This window comes from Pollachius pollachius (assembly GCF_949987615.1).
Source record: "Pollachius pollachius genome assembly, chromosome: 6".
Taxonomy (NCBI): Eukaryota; Metazoa; Chordata; class Actinopteri; order Gadiformes; family Gadidae; genus Pollachius; species Pollachius pollachius.
Window position 1 is genome coordinate 23250010 of NC_136939.1, and position 20411 is coordinate 23270420.

The 20411-nt window shown below is 44.0% G+C and overlaps 1 protein-coding gene across 3 annotated transcripts; it reads left to right on the forward strand.

Moving 5' to 3' along the window:
• Positions 1 to 999: 999 nt before the first annotated feature.
• On the forward strand, positions 1000 to 20325 carry ttc3 (tetratricopeptide repeat domain 3). Of its 3 annotated transcripts, none has more exons than XM_079738457.1 (46): positions 1000 to 1117; positions 2138 to 2212; positions 2591 to 2633; positions 2742 to 2901; positions 4157 to 4235; positions 4591 to 4644; positions 4893 to 5025; positions 5479 to 5564; positions 5812 to 5906; positions 6186 to 6248; positions 6433 to 6487; positions 6608 to 6767; positions 7442 to 7481; positions 7572 to 7680; positions 7800 to 7818; positions 7936 to 7987; positions 8072 to 8153; positions 8886 to 9041; positions 9157 to 9237; positions 10266 to 10375; positions 10464 to 10590; positions 10790 to 10912; positions 10991 to 11092; positions 11177 to 11269; positions 11809 to 11873; positions 12061 to 12203; positions 12856 to 13170; positions 13313 to 13588; positions 13668 to 13714; positions 13973 to 14029; positions 14108 to 14184; positions 14455 to 14598; positions 15079 to 15547; positions 15690 to 15737; positions 15833 to 15982; positions 16069 to 16208; positions 16438 to 16506; positions 16610 to 16706; positions 16923 to 17026; positions 17107 to 17191; positions 17464 to 17565; positions 17687 to 17958; positions 18359 to 18473; positions 18978 to 19112; positions 19201 to 19293; positions 19933 to 20325. In XM_079738457.1, exons 2-46 carry the CDS (start codon positions 2147 to 2149, stop codon positions 20059 to 20061), a joined length of 5220 nt encoding a protein of 1739 aa, XP_079594583.1. In that variant the 5' UTR covers positions 1000 to 1117; positions 2138 to 2146; the 3' UTR covers positions 20062 to 20325. The 3 variants fall into 3 exon arrangements, with proteins under 3 accessions (XP_079594583.1, XP_079594582.1, XP_079594584.1); XM_079738456.1 differs by having other exon boundaries at positions 1097 to 1191; XM_079738458.1 differs by lacking the exons at positions 1000 to 1117; positions 2138 to 2212; positions 2591 to 2633 and having other exon boundaries at positions 2779 to 3418.
• Positions 20326 to 20411: the final 86 nt, after the last annotated feature.

The following is a 20411-nucleotide window of genomic DNA, read 5'->3' on the forward strand; positions in this document are numbered from 1 at the left end:
CAATGTGTGCTCACAGCCAGGGGCGTTTCTAGGTTTTTGAAGCATCCGGGGCCTGGCCCAGAGGGAAAGGGGAAATGCGTGCATTGCGCACGGCAATTTTTTTTGTATGCTTTATTGCGCATGCACATTTTTCATAATGCTTTACCTAAATACACAAAATACGCAGTTTATTATAGCTTTAAATAGCTACCTGACTGCAACTGCTTATCCCCAGACATCTAAAGTCCCATTCAAGTTATATATATATATATATGACTGGGGACAGGATAGGTTACTTCACTTGAGGTGGTAAACAGTTTATTCTCTTGCCAGAAGGACTATCTAGAAGGACTAAGCTACTATATTTTGAGAATTTTTTTTACCCCAAAATTAGATTCAGTTAAAATTAAAAAAGATCCAGGGCTTTAGCCCCGAATAAAACAGCCTAGTGATGCCACTGATCACAGAAGCCAGATTCATCATCTGATGAGAGAAGGACCTCAAACTACCCATAAGCAGACTCATCCCACTGGACTTTTACCACTAGCAGACCTTTGTAAATATGAAACTACCCCTTTTCTGTCTGCTAACAATGATATTTGCACATATCCTCAACAATATTAATACAGTACAGTTTAACTAGAATGTTTCTGTTTATAGGAGATGCTAGACTTTGTATTCCACATTTGCCTTAAATATATAAAGTGAGAGAGAGAAAAAAAACTGTAATTAAAAGATGAGTCCCAACCAGTGAACATCCCTGACACATGGTTGTTTATTTTGGGTAAGTAACTCCCCAAATCCCTTTCTTTCTTTTTTTAACACGATTCTGTTTGGGTCTTACAAAGTGATGTCTGTGTTAATTTAGTCTTTACTGTATAAAGTGGTTGAATGTGGTGAGAAGTTCTCTGTCAAATACAGAAGTCCGCTACTTCCGGTTCAAACCCTTTGACCGGAGGGTGACGTGGTTTGATCGAGGTTGGCCACCAGCCCCCTCGCTCCTTTGGACCCTCACGTGTCTATTTCTTCAGAGGCGTTTTCTTTAACTCAGGCGGACGTTGGCAAAACGGGTGTGTACACGAAATGGGGCGGGTTTAAAACACATCCACGTAGAAAACAGAACCGAGACGAGGGCCAGGTAGGTAGTTTAACTTCCGCGCTGCCGTGGTATAAATAACATGATCAAACGTTTATGCACACCGGAGTGAACAGGTAAATCATCTTAAAAATCGACGTTATTTGTATGTTGTTCATATTTCAGATACGCAGTTTAATTTACGTTCTTTTTAAACATCCGTGTGTTGGTAGCCGCTAACGTTAGCTCCGCGGAAGCCGTTTGGTCATTACGTTGAAATGAGCCTCGTAACACACCACTACCGGAGGGGATGTGTGTACAAAGTAACAAACCTCTAAACGAGGGGATGTGTGTGTAAAGTAACACACCTCTACAGGAGGGGATGTGTGTACAAAGTGAACATTAGTGCGACATACAAAGGGGTAGTGCCTTCGATGGATTCCAGTGAACAGAGACCATGTCGGATACACAATGCTTTACTTTGCCACGGCAGGGACACGTGTCGAGTTGGGATGACTAGTTGTGTTCCTGGGGCTGAGTTAGTGCGACTCATTTACCACACAAAGTACAAGTCTGACCTCGAACCCCCTCAGTCATCACATGGTTCTCCTTGTTGGTAGACCATGTGAGCCAACTTAGGGTGTGTTCACGCATCATGGTTGAATGTACCCTGACACAGCAAAGGGATCAGATGAGGTGTAACGTGTTGCCTATATACATATGTAAGCCTAAAGTGACGTATCGCGGTTAACATTTACATGAGAAGAACCTCTCCCCTGAGTTTTGACTTTGAAAGTTGACAATAAAAACTTCAATGTTCAAGAGTTTAAGGAGTATACAAATCCATCAGTCAACTGTTGTCTCTGTTTGAGAGCATTTAGATTATGATTATTATGGGATATGTTTCGGTGACCTTGCCTGTCTGTGTATTTCTCTGCTGTCATTGTATCTCTCAGATATGATTACCATTAGCTTACATACTGAAATACACACTGGATATTTGTTTAAATATTTGCTGCAGCAGATAAACGTATACAACTCTTTCATATTCTTATTGAGGCTGTGTTTCTGTATTCGTAACAGATTGTCAAGATGTCCGATTCAGACTCCGGTTCTGAATATCTTGATTGCGGGGATCTCAGGAGACAGACACAACGTGTAAGTTATAGTTGATTAGACTACTTGGATTTACCGTATAGCCTATTGACCTACACAAGTAAGTGAGCACCTAAAGGCGTTCTTTCCCATCTCTGTTGAGGAAAGGGGGCACCTGTCAAAGATATATCTTGGGATCTGAGATTGTAACTATAGTCTGATCAATGTGCAATGAATTCCGGATGGACATTTACAATAGCTATGTAAATATAGCAAGATTGCAGCAAACCAACCCTGCAGTATAGTAAACAACTTTTACTGATGAGTCTTTATTGTTAAGTAGCAGATATCAAATGACTGGGACCCATTACAGCTCAGGATATTTATTAGCATATGGAGTTATACTTGCTAATGCTTGCACCACTTTATTTTCCCACACAGATATTTGGTCATGACTTTCCAGTTTTAACCCTACATCCGTCAGGTGTGTGTTTGTGTCTTTCCAAATATTCATAAAGAGCATCACTATGAATACATTGTAATGAAGGGGGTTTGTCTTTTTTCTCATGTTTTATTGATTTATTTTTTACAGAGGAGACGTATAAAAAGTGGAACAGCTTTCCTCTTAGTGTCAGATTGAAACATGGCAAGGCGCTGAAGGTGTGTTCCTTCTGGCTTCCCATGGTGCTGCAGCGTCAGCGGGTCAACAGCACCACTCTCTGGGCCATGCACGTGGGCTTCATAGACACAGTGTGAGTATCACTCTCTGGGCCATGCACGTGGGCTTCATAGACACAGTGTGAATATCACCCGCTGGGCCATGCACGTGGGCTTCATAGACACAGTGTGAGTATCACTCTCTGGGCCATGCACGTGGGCTTCATAGACACAGTGTGAGTACCGCTCTCTGGGCCATGCACGTGGGCTTCATAGACACAGTGTGAGTATCACTCTCTGGGCCATGCACGTGGGCTTCATAGACACAGTGTGAGTATCACCCGCTGGGCCATGCACGTGGGCTTCATAGACACAGTGTGAGTATCAACCGCTGGGCCATGCACGTGGTCTTCATAGACACAGTGTGAGTATCACCCGCTGGGCCATGCACGTGGGCTTCATAGACACAGTGTGACTATCACTCTCTGGGCCATGCACGTGGGCTTCATAGACACAGTGTGAGTATCACCCGCTGGGCCATGCACGTGGGCTTCATAGACACAGTGTGACTATCACTCTCTGGGCCATGCACGTGGGCTTCATAGACACAGTGTGAGTATCACCCGCTGGAAGGATGCGGCCCCTGAATTGAGACACAGCCACTGTGTGAGTATCTAGTCTCAATGACAGGATGTCTCAAACATGTACATTGCATATACATTAAGGTGACTGGCCTGGTCCCCTAAAGCAGTCAGAGAATTGGATTTAGCCACTAGCACAACTTGGGGATTTGACTAAGTGGTAGTGACGAGGTAGTGACAATAAGGCTTGAGCAGGGATACAGAGCCAAACCTTTAGGGTCAGAACCTAAAGGAGGTAATTTCATCTTTATTTTATTGATACAATATTTATATCCAGATTTAAGCAAATATCAGATTACAAAGTTCATGGGTCATTCAGTGTTTCTGCTATATGCCTTCAGCAGCGGCACCGCGGCTGCTGGATTGTCAGCACCACCGCAAAAAAAAAAGTTTCTGCCAAGTTCAAGGCACATTTGAACAATGATCTGGTCCCAGCAGATACCTTGACTTTGTTGGTTATGTCATATTTGGAAGGTCAATCTGTGCATTTTTCCAAAAAAGATCTCACCAGAAGTAACCATTTAAAGGGTTAATTCTTGAGGGGCATGCCCCGGACCCCCCTAGTGTTGCTAGGTTACCAACTCACAGCACCACTGCTACAAAAGAATCTAGGGGAAACACTGAGTCATTCATGCTATTATTGGGAGCTTCATCCCGCAGGTCAGGTTTTGAAATTAGAAATATAATTTGATTATTTTATCTTCTCTAGTGAAAGTGACTTGGAGTTGACCCACGTGTACAAGATAGAAGTACTTGAGTCTGTTCTCAGAGCACTGGACAGAGGATGTGTAAGTATTATACATTTTTGGAAACGTTGAAAGAAAAACTGTGATGTAGATGTCCTCCTGTATCCATGGTATCCTCATGATGAATTTTAAATGTCATGAGCTCAACTCAAGTTTTGCCGTCAGACATTAGTCCGAAGTCAGCTCAACACAGTCGGGATGTGCTCTGAACCACATTCAGTCTGCCAATCAGCAAACCCCAGCGAGTGATGTGGATTATTTATAATGAATTATTTAAAGTCAATACTAATAAATTACAATAACGCCATTGAATTGCAACTAGCATTATTTGTAAATGGAACATGATATCATTTATAGCCTGTGATCACCACAGCTCGTTCTGCCTCTTCTGTTATAGGTCAGTTTGGACCACACCAAGCACCTGATTTGGATAAGCAATAATTTGAACTTGGTAAGTTACATTAATGACTATATTGCACCTGAATTACGTTGCACGCCCATCCCCATTACGCCGTATACAGAGGGTCAGATGTTTTGTTTTGGCAAGTATTATTTGGGTAGACATTTTTTTTGACCCGGTTCCGAGGAGACACCTAACTATTATTGGAAATATTGTCCAAAATGGATAAGCGACACCAAGTGAACATGAATAATGAATATTGCAATTTTGTAATGAATGTCATTACTATGTGCCAACAGCATGTCCCAGAGGTACTTGATGATGCCCTACAGTGGCTACAGCGTACAGGAGAGCCCAACATCTGCCAACAAGTTCTGGATCTCGGCCCAAAAGAAATCTGCTTCCTTGCAATACAATACATCTTTGCAGAATGTAAGCGTTGACTTTTACGAAGCCCTCTTTGGCTCACGTGGTTGGGAAATCGATCCCCCAATTTAGTAATCTGTGTGCACTGTTTATAAACCGTACCCAAGGATTACCAAACCCTACTCACAGATTACCAAACTGTACTCCCATATTACCAAACCGGTGTCAGATTTCCAAACCATACCCCCATATTACCAAACTGTACTCCCATATTACCAAACCGTACTCCCATATTACCAAACCGTACTCCCATATTTCCAAACCGTACTCCCATATTACCAAACCGTACTCCCATATTAGCATACGTTTGTGTGCGTGCGCAATGATCCTACTAAAGGTAAATGTACAACAGTAAAATTAGCACAATTAAACAATATGTAGCCTTGGATATAGGAAAACCCTCTTAAGCCTTCCATATAACTTAAGTGTGTGACACAACCTTCTTATCTTGTTGTCCAGATGCTCAGTTTGTTCAGTCCATGGGCGTTAATGCGGAAGGAATGGTGAGAGCCTTGACCCGTCATCACAATGAGGCCGATAAAGTGGTAAGATACTGCAGGATTATCTGACATGACACACATTTTGTACGGTTGCATGCTCCCACAGTGTATATAATGTAGTTATTTCACCTTGATTGCCTTGTTCGTAGCTTGACAGGTTTGTTAATAAGGGAATGAAGGAATAATGCCACTCATATGGACTATCTATGTTTGTTGAGATTGTAAAAAAAATTAAAAAAGAGGAAATATGATCTGGTAAAATGTGTGTGCTTCACTGTTTTTGTTTTCCTAGAAAGGTGAAGACATGAAAACTAAAGGGAATACATTCTTTCAAAAGAACGAGTATGGGGCTGCAATTCAGTGTTACACTCAAGCCATCAGACATACGTGAGTAGTTTTCGGAACATGGAAATATTTGCGTCTGAACTATTTACAACAGCGACATGAATATGCGTGAAGAGCGTCACTTCACCAAAATATCCTATTTATTTAGAGGATTCAATCCTCCTTCTTTATCCTACTTTTAATCCAAGTGTAAAATTGTTTAGTGAAGGCTAAATTGGCAGGCCCTGAGGACTAAATGTGATTTCGCGTTCAATGTAAAAGGACATTTTAATGTATGGTTCTACTTCCATGTCACCACTTACTAACTTTTATATTTTACAGCCCTGAGAACCATATGGTGTATGGAAACCGAGCCTTGTGTTATATCCGTGTTGAGAAATATTTGTAAGTACAAGTGAAATGGTGCAAATGCCACTTAGTTTATGTGGTATATTTGATATTTTGTGAAAACATTCATTCATGCCCAGAGTGCTATTTCAGGTATTTCAAAATAAATAATATTTAATTATGAAACATGCATGCTGTGTTCCAAACAGATTAATGATCAAAACACAATTCAATATTACAGAAAAGCTGTTGGAGATGGAAAACGAGCCACTTTACTTGAGCCATTATGGGCAAAGGTATTTATTCAGTACAGCTCTTGTTTTAGTAACGTATGTTTTGTATTTATAAGACATAGAATAATGTAGTGTACATGCATGCATAGAAATATTGAAAATGCCCTTTTATTTAATTCCCAGGGTCACTACCGTTACTGTGAGGCATTGTTCTCCCTTAAAGAGCACAGAAAAGCCATCGAAGCTAATGAATTAGCACAGTCCATGTGCATACACAGCGGTGATGGTCTGAAGGACCTTGTGCAGCAACATAAAAAATTCATCTCGGAAATGACAGAGAAAGGTACTGTATTGTATTGTCCTGTTTAATCTTTACATGAATATGACATTGTTTCCTACGTATACAGTTAATTTACCAATAGGACGTAGCCTTAGGTCGCTGCTGATGGTAATTGTCCGGCATTGTGTTTGCCGATCACCAGAGACTAGTATATTCAGATTTGCACCACGAGTTCAATGATGCTTTAAGGTCTTGCGGAGGATAGTCATTCAGACATTAACCATACCAACTGTGTTCACAGCTGTGGTCTGCTGAAGGGTTAATCCCCCAAAACAAATGCATTCCAACTAGAACGAATAATCGAATTCAAACAATTCAAACGCAAATTGCAAAGGCTTTGATTTGTTACTGTTACTGACTGGAGATCCGCAAGATTCATATTTATTTTTTCTTTGACCATTCATTAGTTAAATAAAGATGTTATAATGTCAATGCATGCATCAATTCATCTCAACACATAGGCCTTGCCTCCAGGAAAGAGCAGTTTATATGTTGACTGCTTCCAATGTCGTTTTGTTCATACTATAGAATGATTTATTGCTTGTTTAGTGATTCATACAGAACACAAGGAACTTTAAATCACATACTAAAACCCAATCGCAATATTGGTTGAAATAGTCGCCATTCGATTATTATAATATATTAATAATAAATGTCCTCATTTGCTTTCCCTCTAGCCTCTTCCCTCGGACCACTGCCAGGAACCAAAAATAAACGGTATTAACCACCACATACATTCTGTATATATATTTATATTCTGAAAGAAGTCCCAAGATTGTTGGAGCACTTTTGTATTTTTTATTTTAGACAAGGTATTAGCAGCAAGTCCAATCCTGGAACATCGCTCCCATCTACAGCAACGCCTGCAGTTAAAGTCGACACAAAACTGGCATCTGGCAAAGTTCCACATGTCAAGGTTTGTAGATATTGCAGAACTTCAATGCCACCCACCATCCATATTCAAAAGAAAGCAACTCAATAATGATCCCAGTCTGACAATTAAGAATAATACTTATGATGTTCTTTATATTTCAGGTGAAAAAGACCAATCCAGGTGGGTTTTTTACCTCAAATACATTCTTATTGACTTATTTAATTCTAATCATGAATTCTGATTATGAAACAACTACTTTAAATTGTAATTTAATTCTGATTATGACTTAATTTTAAGGGGTGAAGGAAGGCATTACACCTGCAATGAGCAATTCCAAACAGCAAAAAAGGTAAGTTCTATGAACCAATTGATACGACACTTCTTTTATTAACTGTTTTTTTAAAGCAAGTGTATTTTCTATCTGCAATTTTAGTGAGACTGATAAGAGTAAGAACGAAGGCCCGAAAGTCACGATGAACAAGTCCAAGAATGAGAAGGATCATTCTAAGGAAAAGGTAACATAGCACAAATTGACCGTGATTTGATGTGTGTTATTTATTTTCCTCAGAGCCGTGGACCGCTCTTACTGTTCTTTGTAGATCAGAGTGAGTGTCGCATCAGGCGCGATTGGAGTGTGTAGAATTTTTCTCCAGTTCTGCAGTGAAAAAGACTGGACTCAAGACTAGCCCTATTTAGCTTAGTGCAGACGAGCTTATTCCCCAAATATCCTATGTACTTAAAGGATGTAATGTTAGACTTTTTTGATCCAAGTGTAAAATGGTGCTAGCAAATGGCCGCTGAAGGTGGATGGGGTTATGACGAGTGAGGGTGCATTCTTTAATAGAACCATGTTTTGGAGACGTTTCTCTGTTTGAGAAACGTCTAACTTGCGACACAACTGCACACCGTTGTGTTACCCAAAGCAACCTATAATCACGTACCGCTGTACAAGTAAACCTTGACTTGTACAGCTGACTGCTATTGAGATTAATGATAAATACATGTAAGGGTGATAATTATTGGACTATGAATGTAGTTTGCCACTATTGATGTCAATAAGACTCAATCTCAAGCCCTCTACCTCGACTACATTAATACTGAAAAATGTGCATTCGCGACACAAGACAGGTCTCAATGTTGGCGACCATAATGTTTGACATATTTGATAGGGTAACTGCTTTTTTATCTATCATTTAAATTTTTTAAAGATTGGGGTCTCTTCCCTCAAAATTTTGTCTTCCCTCAAGAATGTAGCAAAGAGCGCCAGAACAAGCATTGCCTGCATCGCAGCCCTGCGGTCAGCCGTGCAGGAAGGCTACGTGGCTCTTGCTGACCTCAGATGCTGGCTGGCGGAGAAGGCCTTCTCCCAGGCACTAACGTTGCTTCAAACGACCACGCCCAAGGTACAACCACAGGAAACGACACCACCAGTCATTTCGGACGGTCCGGTCGGGACCAGACCTTTTTGAAAGGCGGTAGAATCCCAGCCGATTGACTTAATATACAACATGTTTTTAGGACCTTGGAATCTCGACCCTGGATGAAGCGGTGTTGCACTATGGCCGTGCGTCCGCCCTGATTGAGATTGGCCAACCACAGGTAACAGATGGTTTAAGAAGGGGTAATGGAGCGCTATTTCATACAGGCTACAGTCTGCTCCAGGGTTGAAATGAAACCAAACCCAACAGCTCTCTGGATAAAACCTAGAGCTGTCTTTTATTCTTTAAAATTCACCACGCTATTAGTAAATCTAAAAACATCTAATGGCAGGAACCATAACTTGACAGTCTTAAAAGGTAATACTTTTCAGGTAGAATGCAAAATGCATACAAATGTATACTTTTCTTGGAAAATCGAATGGTTTCATCGTTTATTTACTTACCATCACTATTCCCTGATCTATACATCCAGTAAAACAAACTTGCGTAGTTGCACAAGTAGTAGTTGCACAAGCATGGAAAAACACTGCAAATATGGTTTGTGCTGTCGAAATCATGGGGGTCCTTCACTTTTGGCTGTTACGCACACACACTTAATTTAGCCTCACAAGAAGCTCTTACCTTATTTATTTACACTGGCTAACTGGTTAACATTAAAAAATATTTATACACTGAATTTATGTGTATACATGGTTCAAATATGGGATTGGTTAACATATTTAAGGTTCTGTCTCTATCCTAGGATGCTGCTCAGATCTGTTCAGAATCTATCATGTTTGATTAAAAAGTACATTCATGTAACTGCTTTTGGGTAAATTCTTAATGTGAACATTCATATTTTTAATAATGCACCAGGTGAGACTGTTCCTTGTACAAATTACAGCATTAGATACATAATAATCTAGTTCATATCCAAGTAAGATTGGTATTGCAACCAAAATATCTCTAACTGAATCGATATTGAATCGATTCCGAACCTCGTGTATCAGAGTCTAATCGTTTTGGGGAATCGGTAGCGATACCCAGCCCTATTTGAAACTAGAAAATGCTGAAGGGGAAGCTAGTGAAAAGCTTATGGGCTAGCTTATGAATGCTAGCATTTGTGTGTGTGGTGTGTGTGGCCTTGCAATCACACTAGAATTCAATGTGATGTTTTTGAGATGCTAACGATATTAATTTTTTCCACAGGAACTTGGAGAGGCACTAAGAGAATTTGACATTATCAAGTCCTTTGAGAAACGCACATTTGAGTGTCTTGTATACTATGGGATTGGCAGGGTATATTTTAAGGAGAACAGGTAGGCATGCCGTATATCTGATGCATCTTGGGTCACAAACGGGTCATTTTTACAATAAAATCACAAAGGTCATGTCTTTATCTTGCAGGTTTAAAGATGCACTGGCACATTTCACAGACTCGATGCAGATGGTTACCAAACGAATCACTCCTGGAAAACTCACCTGGCCGTTGACCAAAGAGATTGTCAAAGAAACCCAGCTGGACTACTTTAAGGTATAAAGCGCTATTCTCAAAATGTTATACTGCAGTCTTCCTGATCTTCAAAATATGCACACTACTTCCTACTATTGTCACATAATGCATATGAGCTGTAACATACTTATGTAACATTGCAGTGACGAGTCAAATGTGTGTGCATGTAGCAGGTAGCCAGTTAATATTGCTTATATTTTGTCCATTTGTTTCTATGTAGGAGTCACTTTTGGAATTGATGGCGTCATGTCAATTTCCACCTATGCCAGACGCAATTTGTCGCCATGGAAACTGCATTGGTCCCATAAAAACTGCGATCTACTTCACAGATCCAGATTTTAAGGTAAATGGCAAAATGTTGTTTCCGTACACGAAATGATTCTGAGTTGTGTTGTGATAACCATTGCTTTTGGATTCTTAGGGGTTCATTCGACTAGTTTGCTGCCAAGGTTGTGTTGTGGAGTATCACATTAGCTGTTGGAAAAGCCTCAAGACGGCATTATTCTCCGATAGTAATGAAAAGGTATGTGTAGAATTAAAAAGCACAATACAAACAATCGTCACTTGTACAGCAATTAACAAAAATATTGTACTGTGTGTTGCACAGGATTTTCTGCAACGGGACTGTTTGACTCCGGACTGCAAATCGTCAATTTGTAGTATACAAATCTATAGTTCTACTGGTCTAATTAAGTGTAAGGTAGGGTAACTGTATGCTTTAACTGTTTTTTTTTTTGTCCATCAATCGATGAATGGATGGATGGGGGGGGCCTGGAAACTTTGACGGCCAATTATCGGGAACATGGGTTGTGTGATTGCAGGACGTTCCATTAGGAGGAAAAATAGTTTGTAGGATGGACGCATTTAGAAACCATTTAAGACGATCCAGAAAATGTGTATCCTTCCGTTGGTGAAAATGCTTCTCTAGTGGTAGGCTTGATAATGCTTTTGGATGCATCTCTTTTTTTGTATCATATTCATTTTCAGTATATTAGGCTAAAGGTAGCCTGTATCTTCCCTCAAATTGAATGGACAGCTGTGGGAAACCCAAACAAGAATTTATTTTTTTTTCAAGCAAGAAATTACCCCCAAAAACGACATCATTGAGCCGCATGTATGTTTTTTAATATGTATGATTTACCGATGGGTTTGGTCTGAATAATTTGAATCATATATCCCTAGCTCTCTCTCCTATATATCTATCTCTTTTCTAATATGCATTTGTCCTCCTTTTTTTAGTTTGAAACGGTCATCAGAAAACCTGAGCGTCTGAGGAAGTTCAGAGTGAATCAGAAATGTACAAGGTAAACAAGTTTGTCATTGGCAATTCAAGCCATAGCAGTTGTATAAGAATAAAGTTACTCCTGGACGCATTTCAATCCAGACCTTACTTGGCTTATATATCTAAATATCTCAATATGTTGCTCTGAGACACAGGATTGTTGTTGAGTAAATTGTGGGGGGGGGGGAACCTTTTGTTGTTATTTTAAGTCTCAAGAATCTACAATCCAAGGAAGAGCGAAAGCTCAGGAGAAAACAAGCGAAGCAAGCATCCAAAGACACCATTATCACGGACAGCAACAGCCGCCAAGAAGAACGAGATGCAGGCAGAGAAGAGCAGCGGTCCCAGGAAGGTAATTTTCTTTGAAAAAAAACAACTTTGCATTGATCAGTTTCTTTTGCCGTAAAATCAGGTCCATCACTTTGCGATTTACATTCCAAGGTCTGGTCCTAAATCATCGATATGCTTTTTTGTCATGTTTACATTTAAACCTCTGGTATAGACCTTTAGCAAAGAGCCAATGTGCGTCACAAAGTTGTAATGAGGAATGCCATTTATCTGAACCGCATTCATCCAAACGTACTGAAACAAACTTTCCCTACTGCTTAGTCACCTTTACAGCTGTCCACTTTCTGGCTCCCAGTTCTAGGACCCTTATGCATGCAGGCTAAGACTATTAAGTCAACATATGTTCAGGTGTTTATATTTACATATTAAATGTTTGGTCCTATTTGCCTCTTTGAAAGTTCTACTACTACCCTTGTATTTGTATTAATGAATGAATAACCCAATAACATTAAAATCAACCTAAATAATGGTGTATTACTGAACCAAAGTAGGAAAAATGTGTTATCTCTTCTCATCATTGAAGCTTTACGTCCCCCTAATAAAGATCCTATGGCTTCAATGCGTGGGGAACAAATGTTTAAGATATCGGGGCGTGTTTGAGGACACTGTGTGTGTGTGTGTGTGTGTGTGTGTGTGTGTGGTGCGTCTCGCGGCAGCGGGCCCCAGCAGCGAGCGGCCCCTGCTCAGGGACCGCGGGCTGTTCCAGCTGCAGCAGCACCGAGGGCCCCTGGGAGAGCGGCAGGGCGACGACCTGCCGGCCCTGCTGGCCCGCCTGATGCCCTGGGTGGAGCTGGACGGCTCCAAGGGCAACGCGGTGGCCGCCAGGATCCTGGGCATGGGGCCCTCGCAGCCGGAGACGCTGGGGCAGGTGGTGGACCTGCTGCTGGAGCGGAAGAACAGAGTGTGGGCCCGCGTGCTCATCGAGTTCCTCGGCGGCAGTCTGAAGTGGGCCCAGCGGCTGGACAGTGAAGGTGAGCGCCCCCCCCCCCCCCCCCCCCCCCCCCATGGCTAGTTTCAACCAGTTGTGAATCAAGGGCTGAATTGAATGTGCCCTCGGTAAGGGTCGTCCCAGAAGCGTCCCGCGACAACGTAACGCCTTCCCGGTCTCCGCAGGTCTGAACGCCGCCAGGGTGTTCATGGAGACTCACGCAGGGCATTTGGAGGAGATGGACCCGTCCGCCGTCCTCCACTTTGCTCCGTTGCAAGACGTGCTGGTGAAGAAGTTTGAATCCCGGCCTGAGCTCCTGAGTCAGTCTGGCATCACGTTGACGGAGTACCTCAAGGGGGCCCCTGCCGAGGACGCGAGGGTGTTTATCTGGGCCCTGGAGGAGCACCGGGACCAGTACGAGTACTGGCACACTGTGCTCGATGAGTTCTTTGATATTTTGGGTAAGGGACTGGACGGCGTCGCTCGACACCCGGAGGGTTGAGTTGGCCGCTTGTTGACCGCCTTCTTTGTTCGTTCCAGACGGCGATTGCCTCATCATGAAGAAGTCTGATAATTTGAATGAAAATGTGAGTTCAACGTCAAACGTTGTGTGTCGATCTTTTGTTGCATAACCAAGTACTTTTGTCGTTGTTAGAATCGATAACCACAATCCAAACCGTAGAATAGTGGTTATGTTTTAGATGCATTCTCACATGTTACTCTATTCCACTGAGAACCTGTCCATGGTTGAAGAGTTGTTGAGGATACAATATGAAGGCCTCATTGAGAAGTTTCAGTTGGTACCTTACATGCTTGTTGGTATTTATGCTTTTTCCAAAATACAGAACTCCCCTGTTAAGACTCGTAACAGAGGCCGAAAAAAGAAACCTAAAGATCAAAAGGTAGGTGTGTGTGTGTGTGTGTGTGTGTGTGTGAGTGAATACCATGCTTTAATCTTGGTTGAACTGCCATTTCCCCAGGCTGTTCTAGTCCTGTCGGGCATGAGAAGCGGCACGCAGAGACATGAGCAGGACTTCTTTGATGATGATGACTCTTTGTAAGTAGTTTAATTCACCATGAAAACGCATTTGTTTTTAATTAAAATTCTTTAATGTTAAAGAAATGCACGTGTGCGTGTGTGTTGGATGGTTTGTCATTATGGGTCATTAATTGCTTAAGAAATGTACATAACTTTGCAGAGGGTGATTTTAATTTTGATAGATCACAAACTACTTCAGGTACTTGAGGTAGTACTTCAGGTGATTGAACGACTTTGATTTGCAAAAACAAAATGACATTCCCCTCACTTGTATTTTTATATCTCTAGATCATACCTGGGCTCCGGCGATCCATTCAGCGTACCCGATCACCTGCGAGATCAAGTGGCGTCTTTTGAGTCCCACTACAATCCCCCCACCCGTAAGACCATTCTGGACAACAACCCTGACCCCACCGAGGAGAGCCTCTATGAGTGAGTCTGCCTCAGGGGGGAGGATGGACACTGAAAGAGTTTGACCGACAGAGCACTGTGTGCACACGGTGGCCATGCTTGCCAAATGGGGCAGTTCAGTTTGGTCATAAACCGGCCATTTTGTTTGAGAACATACCCTGTTTTCATGTTGTTTACAGCATTTGCTGTGCCCCTAGCCAATAACATGAAAGCAATTTGGGCTATTAGCGTTGCTCCGGGCAAGCTCTATACTCCACTATCAACGAAAAAAAGGCTTATTTTATGGGTCTTCATGCTGAAAAATATTAGATTTTTGCAGGAATTACACTTTAAGCTTTTCTTCTCTTCAGCTTTTCCGTGCAATTATTTCTCCATGATTAATTGTGTAAGGCTCACAAACATCGCATGACAGATATTTTAGGAAAGAATATGCTGGGATTATCCAATAAAAATCCTTTCCTGAAAGTGTCTCCTAATTCAAAACAATTTCCACCTCTTTAGCTACTTTGCCCAAATCCTGGAGGAGCACGGCCCCCTGGTGGCCGCGGACCCCCTGCTGCTGGGCCAGCTGGACCTCTTCCCCCCCGAGGCTCGGCTGAGGATCCAGTGCTCAGGGGGCTTCAGGGCCTTCCTGCTGCGGTCGCCGCGCTTCGTCCTGATGGACGAGCACATCGGCCTGGACCAGCACGCCGACTCCCTGCAGGGAGCGTGGGGCCTGGACGAGCTGCAGCCCCAGATCCCAGGGCTGCCCGCCACCCCATCCCCGTATGATGAGTACCAGCAGCTGCTAACCCTGCCGTGTCCTTACCCTTATTACGCCGCCCAAAAGCCCAGTAGCACGTCAGCAAGCGCGGACTGCGTTTCAAACTCCTCTGGGACGACAGGAAGTGATGCAGGGGTGAACACCAGTCATCTCTTCAATCACTCCTCAGGAAGTGACTCCGGGGACCTGGAGCTGAAGAGCAGCGAGGTAGAGGACAAGGTTTGGGTAGATAGGGACTCTCCAGTAAATAACGCTGGTGTGAACCAAACGTGTAATTATTATAAGAATATTGTGAAAACCATGAATGACATTGAGCCCTATAGATGAAACGTATATCCCATGTGTCTAGGCCTGTCGAGCCGACCACGGGGATGTGGCGGTCAATGCAGAGAATGGGGTGAGTTCCACACATCTCTGAACTCTGTGAATGAATCATCAAAAACCTCACAGTGAATGAATGTCTAAAGAAACCCACATCCTCTTCCAAACCAGCGTGAATTCAACAAAGTGACACAAAAGTACCAGGATGTAGAGCATCGGTTACGGTACCTGGAGAGAGACTCTGACCAGAAGGCCGTCCAACACAAATGCAAGATGGCTGCTCTGGAGAAAGCCATAGAGGAGACCAACACCAACATACAAGTAGGCCACCACACCAGGAAGGGCTTACAGGCCAAGGACCTCTCCATGGTCTCACCGTCTTAACCGTCACACTGTTTCTCATCAAGGTGACCAATAAAGAGGTGGAGCTCTTCCAGCAGAAGCTTGAGGAGATGGTGAGAAGAGACCAGAAAGAGAAGAGGGCCAATCAGGAGGAACTCAAGGCCCTGAAGATGGAGAATGAGGAGCTGATGGCGCAGCAGGCCAGGTAGGAATCATGTGTTGATTTAGAAAGTATACCCATGGCTTCTGAAACTGACCACTTCATCATACTGGCTGAGGTCTGACCATCATGGAGCTCCCACTATTGTAGAGCCAACCTTTCCATATGCTTCACTCCAACCACTGCTCAATGTTTCCCAGTCACCAGTCCCAGTCAGGGTTCTTCCTGAATCAGCCATTTCTTTCTTATGATCCGACTACTGTACTCCTCTCAGGCTCTCCAGAAGTCTGAAGGAGAAGCGTATAAAGTGTGACCAACAGCTGAGGGACTTCTGTGATCTGAGGTAAGTGGCGAGCCATGACGTTCTCTAAATACCGGGTCAGGTGTATCGTGCTGCTGGGTCCTTCCCTGCCAGCTATGAGTTATTGAGCCTACCGTTTCCATAGTAATCAGTCAGCAGCAGAGAAGATGAGCCTGGAGGATGAAATAAAACGATGTCAGGATTTATGTACCAAGGCAGCTGCAAGGTCTCAGAAAGCAGAGGTAAGTACATCTAAGTTATTTGTATTTTTTTTTTTACAGCAGTTTGACCTTTTTATATGATAAACATGAGAATATGTGAGGTATAAACAAAAACATTACTAACTTACTTTTAAAGTTGACATTGGAAAAGATTTCCAACCAAGTGTCATTATTTCTCTTCACAACCGTCCCTCGGCGCGTTACAGTATGACCTTTGCCCTCTCATCCTTCTCCTAGCTGTCAACACTGGAAATCAATCGAAATCAAAGCTTGTACTGCCTGCAGAAGTCCTTGTTGGACAGCCAGGAGATTCTGCTCAAGCTAGAGGAGGTGGCCCCCAGGTATCCTACAGGCACCACGCCCTCCACATGTACTGGGGGGGGCGGCGTGGGACCAGTACTCACCCCAATGCCGTCCTCAGGTATCCTCCTCAGGTCATGGCCGTGTTCCAGAAGCGATGGAAGCAGTGTGTCCAGGAGGCCATAAAGAAGATCTCCATGGTGGAGGTGGGTAGGATCCCAAAGTCAGCCAGGGTTCATATTACAACCAATCGGAATGACTCATTTTACCTGTCATTATTAAATGGTGCAACGTCGCTGGGCAAGAGTTGTACTCTGACGCTAGTCAAGAGTAGCGTTGGAGAGGTATTTGTATCATTTGAATGTGAAAGCAGACATTTATAAGCCAGATCTTAAAAGCATATATTTATGGACTCTCACAATGAGTGGAATTTGCCGCTGATGTTAGCGAATGTCTGATGACTCGATGTCCTGCGCAGGGCCAGTACCAGGAGCAGGCTGAGCAGGTGAGGAGGGGGGTGAGGCTGAGTGCGCTACCCCCAGTCCGCGTGCCCAACGCCCCAGAGCCCCCCGTCGCTGTGGTGAGACCCACGGACCCCACACTGCTGCCATCAGCTCTTTATTACCCTACAGCCGTCACTACACAGGGGTCTAAGGCTCAGTGTGTGTGTGTGTGTGTGTGTGTGTGTGTCTCCCTCCCAGACGTTTTCATCCATCCAGAAGTTGTCTTTCGCTGAGGGCCACAGCGTCCACCTGGCGCCGAGCCAGCAGCGGTCTGAGCCACAGCCATGTGGGCCCTCACAGGCCCAGTCCTGGGGGGCCTCACCAGCCCAGGCTGCTGAGGCCCCCCAGGCCCCCAAGGTCCCCGTCTACCCACCACCCAGCCAGAGGATCCGGCCCCTGGAGCCACAGCTGGCCACCAAGTTTGACAAAGTCCTGGAGCAGCTCAGCGTCATGTTCCCCGACTACAACAGGTACCGCTTTGTAACCACACAATACATCAATTACAATTACAATTAGGGCATTTAGCAGACGCTTTTATCCAAAGCGACTTACATCGGTTAATATACACATTGACGCCAGTCAACCAAGTCAACCATGCAGGGCGACAGCCAGCTCGTCAGGAGCAGTTAGGGTTAAGTGTCTTGCTCAGGGACACATCAACAATCAGCTAGGAGGAGCTGGGGATCGAACTAGCGACCTTTCGGTCTACTTCCTCAGCTAAGCCGACCCATCACCAGTTGTGGGGTTCTTTGGATGGCCCTGAGGTTTTGACTCTTTTGTGTGTGTGTGTGTGTGTGTGTGTGTGTGTGTGTGTGTGTGTGTGTGTGTGTGTGTGTGTGTGTGTGTGTGTGTGTGTGTGTGTGTGTGTAGGCAGGAGTTGAGGAAGTCTGTCCAAATGTTTCGCCAGTCAAACGGCGGCGCTCTGACCTCATTGACCTTTGAAGACGTCATCAACGGCGTCTCGCAGATCATCCTGGACCACCAGGTACGGTACCTCCGCGCTTAGGCCCAAAGCAGTGCTGATCAATGGGAGTAAAACCTGCTCAGTAATCCTGTGTTCAAACAGACCAATTAAAGTGCTCCTCTCATGCCACCAGGTGTGGCTGTGATTACCTGGTTTGGCACAGGGAAGGAATGATTTTCATAGTGACATCACAAGTGGGCGTGTCCACACAGATATATGAAGGATGGATGAGCAACGTTTGCTACAGTCCACTGGGTAGGCTGGTAGACTGGTCTATCCAGTGTACAGCTAGGTGGACACGCCCACCTGTGATGTCACTATGAAAATCATTCCTTCCCTGTGCCAAACGGCTTGCCCCAGCTAATCCCAACCACACCTGATGGCTTGACATGAGCCATCAAGCCACGTCAAGCCATCAGGTGTGGCTGGGATTAGCTGGGGCAACCCTAACCACGTTTGGATCCTAATCCTATGAGGGAAAAGGTTTGGAGGATGATCATAACTTTGTCACTTTGTGTGGGGAAGGGGTTGGATTACAGCGCCCAGCCCCCCAACGCAGGAAGCGGTGTGCAGCAGCAGAACGGGACCTCCTTCGCCCTCCCGCCCGCCTCCCACGTCTGGCTTCCGCTGGGACCGCCCAGGCACTGCCCTCCCAACGCTGTGAGTGCAGAACCTCCCTAAGGCCTCGCCCCATGTTACCCCTAGCCCTTGAGACTGAGCGCGTGCGTGTGTGTTCGTTCTCCTGTAGCTCAACATGGAGGACCCGTGTATCATCTGCCATGACGACATGCCCCTGGACAGCGTGTGCGTGCTGCAGTGCAGGCACAGCTTCCACAAAGAGGTGCGTGTGGTGGACTCCTCAGACGGCGTTCGGTATTGATGCATATCCACATACGACAGTCCCTCCAGAAAAACGCGATTATGCGATCGCATAATTCAACGCATAATCAGCCAAAGTCTGCATATTCATGCGGGGGTCGCATTTTTTCAAATATGCCACACTTTCACCACATAAATTGCCGATTTCCGCGCATAATATGTGTGGCTTGCATGATTTCATAATCCCTGCATTTTCGTTGCAAAAAAAGTCGCATATATCTTAGCAGAAAGTTGAAAAATGTTGCGTTTACTTCACACAAGAGCAGCCATTTCCCCCTGTTGCCATGGGAACGTTATAAAGTGACGTAATTACGCGACGTGAAAGACATCGAAAAGCTGCACTTTTCGCAAGTTCCCGCATTTTTTCGCAAGTTCCCGCAATATCATCGCATAAAATTGCATAAAAATGCCGCATATTTCATCGCATTTCTTAAGAAAACGTGCCGTATAATCAAGGATTTTTGGCCGCAACAATCACAAAAAAACCTGCATTTTTCTGGAGGGACTGTAGTGAACCTGTCCTCTGGGGCTGGTGGAGCCTCGATCGGCCCGATAACCTTGCGGTCGGTATGGTAGTAATGAGGTCACGTTCCCCCTGCAGTGCATCAGGTCGTGGCTGAAGGAGCAGAGCACCTGTCCGACGTGCCGGAAGCACGCCTTGCTGCCAGAGGACTTCCCCATGCTGGCGGGCCGGTGGCCAATGGGACGCCCTGCTCCTTCCTTCTCATAGGCCGGCCTCAGCCTGTCATGTCTGCTTTATCATCTTGTCTGCTGTATCCAAATGATTGCAATGTATTTGCTTCAGGCTTTTAATCAAGCATATCGTCTTGCCTAACCAAGGTTTTTCTTATTTTCTAACAACACTGCAGATTTAGAAATTGATTATACATTGTTTTATTTTATTCTTTTAATCTGATTTATAGAAATTGTTCCTCAATGTTTCAGTCAAACATACCTGTACGGCAAATATCGAATAAACAAACGCTGAGCGGTACATTCCTTCAAAGAAGATTGCCTAGGGAAATCACCATCTAGGAACTTTAAGTAGGCTAATGTTATATTTAATGCCCACATGACTGA

What these genes read in the sequence shown, in the direction of transcription:
- ttc3 (XM_079738457.1), top strand. Translation starts at nt 2,147, where the DNA reads ATGTCCGATTCAGACTCCGGTTCTGAATATCTTGATTGCGGGGATCTC. An exon ending in CTCGGAAATGACAGAGAAAG is followed by an intron (nt 6,768 to 7,441) that starts GTACTGTATTGT and finishes CTTTCCCTCTAG; the next exon opens with CCTCTTCCCTCGGACCACTG. An exon ending in CCCAGCTGGACTACTTTAAG is followed by an intron (nt 10,591 to 10,789) that starts GTATAAAGCGCT and finishes GTTTCTATGTAG; the next exon opens with GAGTCACTTTTGGAATTGAT.